We start from the raw sequence: 12,302 nt of genomic DNA on the forward strand, positions 1-12,302 counted from the left end.
ATTGTTGCATTTAACATGCCCTTTCTTTTAGGTTTATTATTATTATGGACAATAGTGGAATCCCCATAGTGAATTCCAGACGGGGAGTGTGCTGTTCCATGCATGTTTCTAGTTAAAGAAATGTATTTATGTTTTTTCGCTTGTCTCTGCTGCCATCTACTGGCCAGACCATTTAGTTCCTCGGTCTTTCCTTGTTCAGCCTATGGGGAGGGGCTTCTCTTCAGCCTCTTCTCTTCCTGTTTGCTCAGTCATCGGCAGACATCTTACCTGAGAGAACTGTTCTCCCTCATGAGCTGAGGAAGCAAAGTCTTTTGACCCGCAAGTAGCGACTCCAGAGACAAGCTCCATGCAAGAGACTCAGTGTAATGTTTGAATCGTTATCTACGGAATAAACCAACATTGTTCTTCATCACAAAGCGTGTATGCTTATCTGAGAAGCTGCTAATGGTCATGTCTGCCTCGCTTATTGGATACACAAAGGTAGGAACTTCTCTCACTTACATGTCTGCATACCTTTAATCGCCATTAAGTGGGGACAGAACAGTTGATACCTTTTAATGGCTAACTGAAAAGATGGTAACAAATTGCAAGCTTTTGAGACTACTCAGGTCTCTTCATCAGGCATGGACCAATACAGATGTTGTATTACTCTATGCCTGATGAAGAGACCTGAGTAGTCTCGAAAGCTTGCAATTTGTTACCATCTTTTCAGTTAGCCATTAAAAGGTATCAACCACCGAGGACTCTCAATTCTGGAATTTTATGGAAATTTACATGTGTTATTTCCACAAAAAACGTGATTCTGCCAAACAATGTGTTTACAAACTTCCAGCTTTCCTTGTGCCTCAGTTTGCAGACAGGAGTCCAGTAACCTTTGATACTATGTAGGTATTTATTGACGAATGGGGTGGGATTTAAAGAGCCATACCTATAAATGTTCTGCCAGTGCAAATCATTAGGACGGGAAGAGATGTCTTGTATTTCTGCATTGTGAGCTTTGTTATTTTGCTACTCTCCAGCTTTTCATACACCAGGAGTAAGGTCTGTACAGACTTATATTAACTATTGAATAACAAACTTCATTGAGTGTATTGTTTTATAAGCCAGTAAATCCAGTAGACATATTTCTTATTATGCCTCTAAGAACAAGCTGGGATCTTTAGACAAGGACACTAGTAGCGAGGTATGAGCTGCATATAATTACAGGTGGGGTAAAATAGGGCCATCATAGTGTGCTTATGTGTGTGTGTGGAGAGTACTGTGGATGATACAGTGTTTGTATGGCACTTTTGTTGGCATCATACTTCATGTAAGGACTGTAAAGTTTTGAGACATGCCCCCCAGCCCCCTCTCTTCTGCTCACCGTTCCCCAGCGGCAGTATTGTGCCAGCTCAGTAACTGAACGTGCATCCTCTGGCGCACATTCAGTTAAAATCTATATTGCCTCATTGATTTGTGTATAATGTGATTTTGAACTAAATATCAGGTTTTTGTAATCTGAGTGCTGCTCTTACTGGATATATATAAGTTGAATCCCCTTTTTTCCTGCATCGGCAGTAATATTCTGTGGTACTTTTTATATTTATTTGTGATTAAAAATATTGTTTTGGTATAAGATACTCGCTCTTTTCCCATTTTTCTGACTTTAAATTAGCTTGCATGGGTTTTTTGTGTAATATTGTTTATTGACTTTTTGCCTATACTTGGTACCATAAGTACAGGGTTTTTCTTGGTGTTTACTGGTGATCACTAAATTACTTCTACACTGACACTGTATACAGAGCTCCTGTGTATAATCTCTATGGTGATCACCATATTACCTGTACACTGACACTATATACAGAGCTCCTGTGCATAATGTCACTGGTGATCACTCTATTACATGTACACTGACACTATACACTGTGAACTATGTACAAAGCTCATGTGTATAGCAGCACTTAACAGGTAATATTAGTATTGTGTGTTTTTTATTAATAATCAGTATTGTAATATACGGTCACTATGTGGTGGTAATATGTGTTCCGGCCATGGTGTGGCAGTATTTGTCCCTTGTATGTGGTGTTATTCTGTCACTATGTGGTGATAATATTCGGTCTGGTCATTGTGTGGTGGTATTTGTCTCTTGTATGTGGCATTATTTGGTCACTATGTGATGGTAATATGTGGTCTGGTCATGGAGTGATGGTTTTTGTTCCTTGTTTGTGCTATTATTCGGTAGCTATTTGATAGTAATATGTGGTCTGGTCATAGTGTGACAGTATTTGTTCATTGTATGTGGTATTAGTGGTCACTAAGTGGTAGTAATATGTTGTCTGGTCATGGTGTGGCGGTATTTGTTCCTTGTATATGCTATTATTCAGTCACTATGTGCTGGTGACATGTGGTCTGGTCATGGTGTGGCAGTATTTGTCCCTTGTATGTGGTATTATTAGGTCACTATGTGTTGTTAATATGTGGTCTTGTCTTGGTGTCGCGATATTTGTTCTTTGTATATGGTATTATTTGGTCACTATGTTGTGTAATATGTGGTCAGGTCATGGTGTGACGTTATTTGTCCTTGTATATGGTATTATTGTTCATTTTTAAATAATGTATGTGACATATTTCCTTAAAGAAACATAAATAAAAATATATCTAAAAATAGTATTGGATACTTTTACAAATGTTTAATAGGTTAGAGTAGAGTAGGGCCCAGACAAAAAGTCTACTGTATTGTGGTGGCGGCTTAAAAAATCTTTTGGCCAAAACAAAAGCTGATGGCTATGTATGTGATCTGGTATTAGATGGGAATCTGTGATTGGTGAGGAAGTTCCAAGAGTAGGAGGTGGGACTGTGGAAGGATCAAGGGTTTGGAGGTGGAGCTGGGGTGAAGCCTGGGCGGAGTCTCATGGGGCAAAAAATTTGCCATTATGGGGTGCTGAAATTCCAGGGGGGGGCCCAATTAGAAATTCTTCTATGTGGCCTAGTAATTTCTATGGCCATAAATATATGTATATTTTGCACAGAATACATTTGCTATGAAATATTGACTACGATGTGGGTATGCTTGTATTTCAGGTCACGTTTGCAGAGCTTTGTTGAGTCCAGCCCCTTCCATCATCATGAGTGCATCAAGTCATATGTCACCCATAACAAGATTAGAAAGTGTAGCGTCTCAGCTGGGATGCACAGTGCTGGACGAGGACTTCGCTCTCCACTTAGACAATGAAGATGAATTGAAGCACCTCAGACAATGTTTTCACGTTCCAAAGATTATGGATTTACCAACAAGTAAGACGCATTATTACGTTTTTTTAAAGTCTTTGGCTTCTATTCTGCATATTTCTTTTATGAACTGGGTGAAAAGTAATCAGTAATAAGAACCTCCAGACATGCATTCATTGGGGCTGAGCCAGGAGCAAAAACGGCAAATGTCCTTGTCCCACCAAGACAGCGGATCGATTGTGACATTTACAATATAATGAAGTTTGCAAACTTATGTAACCACTTTTGTTTACTTCAGATGCATCTGCAAGAGAAAAGGGATCAACTTTTCAAATAGTCTTGATCAAAAGTGTTCCTACTATTTATCATTGTGTTATTATTATTATTATTATGTTTAGCACTTAGTTATTAATATATGTTTCTTACAATTTCTTATTATTCTCACACAGCAGCTTTACACAGTTCCTCCTTCTATCTTCCCATCTCTGATACATGCAAACGTTTCATATCAATCCTAGTGCCTCTTTGATCTTCGTTATAAATGCCCTGTATACTGTTGGTGCAATACAATAGCGCCACTGTTCTGACTTCATACACGTTGACACGGTGTGCACTCTAGCATACAGCATAAACGACCTTCTATTTTCCAAAATAAGCAGACTGTTCTCTGTAGTCTAACTTGTTTATTGGTGAAGAGTATAGAACATGCGGTAAAACTATAAAGAATACAAACGACATGGGTAAGTATTGGGCAGATGATTACACAGCTAGCACAATTATAGGAAGTATACAGTGTGATGCAAACTTTACATGGAATACACAGGTGTCTAATTACATCTACTGAGCACTGACTGCTATACAGTTAATAACATCTCTGAACAAAACTGCATTGCGAAGAAAGATATTAATCTTACCAGATATGCTTTACATGGATAATGAACTCAAGTTGGAGAGTTACAGGAGGACAAATAAACACGTGTGTCCTTATGAAATATACTGAAGAAAATGGCATCTTCTATATCCCAGAATACATTGCTTCAATCCCACAATGCATTGCTTCAATCCCATGTGCAGCACTCTGTTAAAGACACAGGCTGTAAATGCTATTAAAGACAGCTATAAATTCAGCCACCACTAGATGGTGCTATAACTAAACCAGCACATAATACAAACATATTTTGCCCTATATTCAGAGGGCAGAACAGTCGCCTTCTGGTGGATTTGATAGTCGACTTGTTGATTTTTAAGATTCATTGCAATTAGGAGACAAGAGGATCTCCTGTACTTAGTTTCTGATATACTTTCATGAATTGGCGGGCACATTCAGTTCAGTCCAAAATAAAAATAGCTAAATTGGCGTGAAAAGACGCTATACACTACAAAACTGCAACTGACCCTTCCAGTGTCTGTACAGACTAGATATTCTGATTCCGTAGTAGGTACAGAGATAGCCCCAACCACAGACTAGGAAATGGCAACACAGACCTAATTGCCAAAATGGCCTTATAGCTTCACGTTCCTTCAAAAGAAACTGAGGGCAGAGCAGAGTGTGAATTACGTACAAGAGGAGAAGTGTGCTGAACAAAGGAAAGATTGTAGTGTGAGTAAAGTAAATAACAAAATGCCAAAGAGTAAAGCAAGTACTGATAACAAATATACTGCCTACTTCCTAATGATTAACAGAAGTTAGAAGCAAAGTATAGCAAAGAAACAGTAGAGCAAAAATGATTAGCTGAAGTTCCACAAACAGGTTCCAAACATCAATAGAATGTCAACACATGCAAATGAACCAATCACCAGCAGGAAACATCAGCTGGGGAACAGAATATAAAGCTGCATCCAAAAGGTGATAGACACACAAATGCAAACATCTGTGTTAAGCTAAACAGACTGCAGCCAGAAAACAACCCAAACACTCAAGAAAAGGTATGTATCCTGTGGCCTTGGTGGAAAGAGAAGCCGACCATAGAGCACAAGTTCAAGGTACTAAATCCAGGAGCATGATACTAAGGCTCTGCGCAGATATTGCAATTTTTCAGTGCAGATTTGTCACAAAACCTGAAGGGTTTCCTGATGACAGCAAAGTGAATGAGAATCCCGACGTCCCATGCACACATTGCTTACTTTTGACATGTAGATTTAAATCTGCAGCATGTCAGTTCTTTCAGCATTTTTGCTGAAAATTTTGCGCATACTAATGAGTGGGTAAAAATCTGCACCAAAAAGGCTGAAAAACCGCACATTTCTGCCTCTGCATTTTGCTACCAAGAGATGCTGAAATGGTGCAGAAACTTCTGCACCTAATAATTGTGCAAAAGCGTGTGCACATACCCTAAAGCATACTAAAAGGAAGGAAGTAAAAAAATAAAAAACACATTGTAATCCCCTGTCCAAGACTTTTACCTGTACTACTCCCTCACCTGACTCTTCACGTCACCGCTGGGTCTGTTTTTCTACCGGTATCTGTGCTGGAAGATCCAAAGATATTTGTGCAGAACTGGGGAGCAGCTGCTGGCAGAATGAGGAGTCAAATGACATCCTAGAAGAACTGAATATCATGTGATTATCAATTTTTTCTTTACCTCTTTTTTGTCTCTGCCATGCAGATTTTCAGGACATTTAATCCTCAAAATTTCAGATTTGGTGGAGTCAAAAATTTTGGAGAAATTTCGTAGCAATTTTATTCATTATGGATGGATTCGCTCATCTCTAACTACAATGTTACCTGTGCGCCTCTTATCTGTACATTGCTCATCCTGATGAGATACACGTGTATACGTTGAGGATGAATAAGACGTTCCATACCACTGTATTTATTCTGTCCTAGATCTTTCCTTTTGATTTTTCCCGGTGGAGTTGCGCTCTGTACACAGACTTCTGTCCTGGGTATTGTACTCTGAACGCTTGTTCTTAATCATGATCTTAGATATTAGTTGTAACTTTTTCCTTCGAGTCGATGAACAAGGCGCTTACCTGTGGAATTTGGGGGAGATTATAATAAGGGATAGAAAGGATTAAGTAGACCTAGATTGATGGTTGTACAACCATTGATTGGACGATCGTGCGGCTGGTTGATCATTTTGCTGATTCAGCCATAAACACATTGTAGCAGAAGTTGAAGAACTGAAAGAGATCAGGAGCAGAGTCATGCAGCCTCCTTTCAGGAACATCATGAATAATTGTAAAATAAGGATTTTTTTTTCCCCTTCCTTTCGTGTGGAAGGACGACACAAAAATACTGTGTCTGTGCACTGCTGATAGGGGGTTTCTGCTGTGCCTGCTATGGCAGCTTCTTACACCTCTCTGTGCAGAGCCATTAAATACAAGTGAGCCACATGCTGCTCAAATGCCCCCTGCTCTATCAAAGACCCCCTGCTCTCTGCAGCACGCACATATGCTCGTAAGACTATATGGACCTTCATGAGTTAACAAGGGGCTTAGAGATGAGTTAATAAATTCACATGATCCTGCTTCGACCGCAGCGGTAGTTATTGAGCTTTTAAAACAATCGAATTATGAAAGGATTAGGCAAAAGCAACTAACCTTCTTACCGACTGTTTCCACTATAGCTAACCTTATTGACTGTTTCCACTATAGCTAACCTTCTTACTGACTGTTTCCACTATAGCTAACCTTATTGACTGTTTCCACTATAGCTAACCTTCTTACTGACTGTTTCTACTATAGCTAACCTACTTACTGACTGTTTCCATAATAGCTAACCTTCAGATTTACTGTTTCCATAATAGTTAACCTTCCTACTGACTGTTTCCACTATAGCTAACCTTCCTATTGACTGTTTCCACTATGCCTAACCTTCTAATTGACTGTTTACACAGTTGCCTACCTTCTTAGTGATTGTTTCCACAGTAACTAAGCTTCTTATTGACTACTTCTACAATGGCTAACCTCCTTATTGACTGTTTCCATAATAGCTAACCTTCTTACTGACTGTTTCCACTATAGCTAACTTTCTTACTGACTGTTTCCATAATAGCTAACCTTCTTATTGACTGTTTCCATAATAGCTAACCTTCTTACTGACTGTTTCCACTATCGCTAACCTTCTTAGTGACTGTTTCCACTATTGCTAACCTTCTTAGTGACTGTTTCCACTATAGCTAACCTTCTTATTGACTGTTTCCACTACAGCTATCCTTCTTACTGACTGTTTCCACTGCAGCTATCCTTCTTAGTGACTGTTTCCACTACAGCTATCCTTCTTACTGACTGTTTCCACTACAGCTATCCTTCTTATTGACTGTTTCCACCATAGCTAAACTTCTTAGTGACTCTTTCCACAGTAGCTAACCATCTTATTGACAGTTTCCGCAATTGTTAATCTTGTTATTGATGGTAATCACAGGAGCTATCCTTATCAACTGCTGACACAGTACCTAATCTTCATTTTGACTGTTTCCACAGCAGCTAACTTTCTAATTGAATGTTTTCACTATAACTAGCCTTCTTATTGACTGTTTGCACAGGAGCTAACCTTCTTATTGACTATTTCCGCAATAGCCAACCTTCATTTTGACGGTAACCTCAGTAGCTGTCCTTCTTAGTGACTGTTTCCACAGGAGCTAACCTTCTTTTTGACTGTTTCCACAATACCTGACCTTCATATTTACAGTTACCTCATTAGCCATCCTTCTTACTGACTGTTTCCACAGTTGCTAGTCTTCAGATTTACCGTTTCTATAGTAGCTTACCTTCTCATTAATGGTTGCATGTAGCTATAAGTTGCTTTCTACACTGCAGAGTGATAATGAGAAGAAAACAATTATAATAACTAAAGATGTGATGAAGTCACCGAGATGAATTCTACATCTGACTCTTCGGCCATAATAAGTCTATAAGTGACAACGTAGGCGGAAGTTGAGAAGCACGATATTACTGTTGTACGGACGACTTCTATATTATCATTTTATGGTTATTTTATGATTTATATATTTATTTCAGCTGATAAATCTCTTGTTAATGAAGAGGACGAGTGTATATATTTTTGTGGGAACTCACTCGGGCTTTTGCCAAAAAATGTGAAATCCTATCTTGATGAAGAGCTGGACAAATGGGCAAAAATGTAGGTATTGATTTCTTTTAATTCCTTTGTTCATATTTGAAAAAAGTTAATACTTTTTGCAGCTCTATTTCTTTAATCTCCAGGCTGTGTGCCCACGTAGCGTTTTTTAAGCATTTCCGCGGTGATTTTAAACGCGCGATTCTGACACGGAGATGCTTAAAAAAAGCATTCCATGGATTTCTAATTGAAAACGCACATGTTGTGCCAATGGTGCATTTTTTACCGCTGCGGAATCGCTTAGCGGTAAGTAACGCAGCATGTTCATTAATTTTGAGGAATCGCCCGTGATTCCGCATACCATCAATTGTATGGGCAAAAACGCTTGACAAACGCTTAAAAAAGCACGTCAAAAACCGCATGCATTTTCCCGGGAGCAGGGTGTGCGATTCTGCTCAGGAATATTCTGCTTGACAAACGCTACATGGGCACATAGACTAAAGAATGGCTAAACTTTTTTCACTCATTAATTTTTGTTTAACATATCTTCCAGGCATTGCAAAGTTAGGATTATTTTTGCAATACAGATCATTATCTTACTTTGCTTTCTTTTCTTCCATACATTATGCTGCAGCGTCGTTTCAATGCCCAGTATACAGCATGCACCTTTAGAAGATCCTTACAACTGCTGCTTAGCAAAAATCTGTACGTTATATTCGAACAGTATAGATATGTTATTCCACTGACTGAGTCTAGGAGTAGGGAAGAAGGGAGCAACGAGACACAAACAAGGGAATTGTCCTACAAAGTTTGTTTGAATACAGTGTACAGATGTTCACGGTGCAGCACATAAAAAGATCTTGTAAAGGTGCTTATACTGGTATGAAACAGAACAACAGAACTGCAGCAGTTTTTGGGAGAGAAGGAAGAAAAGTAATCTAATCAAATATACGGGACTACAAAAACAATCAGAACTTTATAATGCCTGGAGGATAATTAAACTAAAGTTTAGTTACTTTTTAAATCAATAGGCGAATTTTGCCACTTTGTAGGTCAGAAGTTGGGTCAGTTACATTCAATGCTACATTACTTATCAGATGTCCCACAAATATTGTTTTGACCTGTTTTTATCCCAAATCCCTTCCACAGTTTAGAATCTATCTTTGCATTTATGTATATTTACACTACATGTTTTCATATTGTCGATTTCTCCTTACTCTAATGTTTGACCACAAATAATGTAATACCACAAACAATCTCAAATAATACCCAATAGCATACTGTAGCATTCACATACAGCGGCAAAATAATACTGATATATAATGTCTAAAAAATACCACTGTATACTGACCAGACAATATGAAGTATCCAAATATCTGTAAAACTTCCTCATAATACCTGTCATGATCCAGCATGGATCTGACAGATTAAATGGATAAGTGAACTTTATTTCCTTTGGCTAGGTGCTAAAGTGATGTGATTGCCCCTGGTGGCCATTAGAATTATTACACGTGGTGTCGTTCATTCTAAGTTGCCCCGGTGGTGGTGAGTGGTAGTGCACTTTAGTTTCTTTGGTTTAGTGCATGTAATTATAATTCAGGTGTGAGGCTCTATAAAAGAGAGCCAGGCGTGTTCAATCACTGTTGGTGATATTGTATTCGTCATTGGGGAAGCAAGCCTAGGTGAGGAAGGAACTGAACATGAGTCCTGCGCAGCCCAGCCAGAGGGAACGAGTGGCAGCTAGGTGGTCTACAAGAAGGGCTGGCATGGCGTGGTGGAGTCACAGTTAATGGTGTCAGCAGGAAGTTCTTGCATGGCTTGGTGGAGTGACGACTATGGAGAGAGTTGCACTCAGCATGCGGGACTTGGTTGCTGAGAGCTGGACTCAAGCATGCTTGACTTTTTGGGCAGGAGCTGAACTCATCTTTGGGACTCTGTTACTGGACATCCTGCTGAACTCATCTTTGGGACTCTGGTACTGGACTTCTGCAATTGGTGGTGGACTCTGCTCCCAGGCTGCACTATGGTGAAGGATCCAGTTATGGTGATGGATCCGGGTGGAGGAGAAGATGCACACAGGTGGTGGGCTCTGTTGCTAGGAGCATACGCAACAGAGCAAAGCTAAGTGGTGTTTCCCCTGTATTGTCATTTTCCCTCATGTGTGTTTAGTGCAGTGGTGGGATTAGTTTCCGCACCGACCAATTCCCTAGTGAGGGTTTAGGTTCAGGGCGAGCTAGGGTTTTTAGGTTCCTGTGCGTCGCCCGGTGCAGAACCGGCATAGGGAACGTTAGGAGTGCAGCGACACTGGCTCAGGGGTGTACAGGAGGTCTCCACTTCCCTATTCCCTACTGCAGGGCCCACCATTGTTAATATTACCCAGGTTCCCCTTTATTATTTAAATTCGCCTTACTGGAGGCGGGGTTTCCAGACTACTGTATGAATAACGTGTAATACCTAAATTCGCCAGTTGGAGGCGGCGTATCCAGCTGCACGTTTTATTATTTAAATTCGCCCCACTGGAGGCGCTGTATCCAGGGTCACATGTGTCTTATGGGTTCCCTTTGCGGTACTCGCTGCGTCCAGACACACGTGACCATGACAATACCTACCACCACATATTTCTTATAAATCATCTAATTCTGTCTGTCTGTTTGTAACGGAAATCCCACGTTGCTAATTGGTCGAGCCTGGCTGGCCGCGACCAATCAGTGACAGGTGCAGTCCAGCCGCAAATTGGCGCGGAATTCGAATGACACACACCACCACTACCGTCGGGAGATCTGCGGCGCCAGCCGCTGATCTCCCGACGGTTGCCGAGGGCGTTCTCCTGCCGCACGGAGGTCAGCGGAGACGCAGCCGGGAGATGCGACCAGGCCCCCGCTGTGAGATCGCCGATCGTGGTGGATCGTCCTGGACCATCTTTTGAACATCGGTCTCCCGCTGTCCAGCATGCATCGGTGTGTTTGACAGGGACAACGATGAACGACCTCAATACTACAGGTCTGAGAGACAGGGTCCCAACGACCGTCGCATCGTTCCGTATCGTTGCTGCATTGCTGGTGAGATCTGACTGTTTGTCATCTCACCAGCGACCACGTAGCGACGCACCAGCGATCTCTAAATCCCACGTCACTGATTGGTTGTGCCCGGCCGGCATATTCTAGAATACCCAATGCTTTAAAATCGGGCCACCATCTAGTTTCTTATATAAAACCTCAAAAAATCTCCAATAATACTCCTCATAATATAGTAATGCTTCCATACAACTACATAATAACAAGGTAATACTGCCACATATCGTCTACAAAATATCACTATATAGTGATCCAAAATATGAAGTGTCCAAATATCTTTAAATTAACCACATGATACTGCCATATAGGCACCATATAGAACTCAATTAATCTAAAACCATACACCCATATAATGTAGCACCTGCATAAAAATTATAGTGCCAAGTTAATACTGTTACATATTGTCTACAGATACAACCACATGGTGCCCAAAATAATATACAGCATTCAAATATTTTCCCTTAATTTGCCCACATCAAACTGCCATATAGTTCCCATATAATACTACAAATAACCTCAATAACACCCAATAACAAATATTACTTCCATTTAGCCATACAATGTCAAGATAATACCACCATATATTATCTACAGAATACCACTTCTTAGTGACCAAATAATATAGAGTGCTGACTTAAGCCGTCCCCATAATACCCCCATATAGTTTCTATATAATTGCATAATAAATCTCAAATAGCCACCAACATACTGTAATGCTTCCATACTTCCATAAAACAGTATAGTGCCAAGATAAAATTGCCTTATATTGTCTACACAATATCGCTATACAGTGACCAAATAATATGACGTGTCAGAATATCCTTCTTGTCCACACAATACTGCCATATAATACCTCAATTAATCTCGAATAATTCACCCATATAATGTAGTAGATGCATAGCATACAACATAGTGTCAAGATAATACCACCATACATTATGTACAGAATACAGCCACATGGATACAGGATCCAAATATTTTCCCTTAAATTGTCCACATCA

The 12,302-nt window shown here is 40.1% G+C and overlaps 1 protein-coding gene across 2 annotated transcripts in view; it reads left to right on the top strand.

Annotated features, from left to right (window-relative positions):
- The first annotated feature begins 231 nt into the window (after window positions 1-231).
- The window catches only part of KYNU (kynureninase), a 130,054-nt gene continuing 117,983 nt past the window's right edge, over window positions 232-12,302 (top strand). The window contains exons 1-3 of one of the 2 annotated variants that reach the window (XM_073545571.1): window positions 232-480; window positions 3,061-3,273; window positions 8,170-8,290. In XM_073545571.1, the coding sequence (XP_073401672.1) occupies window positions 3,105-3,273; window positions 8,170-8,290 (290 nt within the window). In that variant the 5' untranslated portion in view covers window positions 232-480; window positions 3,061-3,104. Of the gene's footprint in view, window positions 481-936; window positions 1,042-3,060; window positions 3,274-8,169; window positions 8,291-12,302 lie in introns of those variants that run through there. The other variant, XM_073545570.1, reaches the window with a different exon arrangement.

Source organism: Dendrobates tinctorius, unplaced genomic scaffold (assembly GCF_039654945.1).
Source record: "Dendrobates tinctorius isolate UK_male_01 unplaced genomic scaffold, ASM3965494v1 ptg000143l, whole genome shotgun sequence".
In the NCBI taxonomy this organism is placed as follows: domain Eukaryota; kingdom Metazoa; phylum Chordata; class Amphibia; order Anura; family Dendrobatidae; genus Dendrobates; species Dendrobates tinctorius.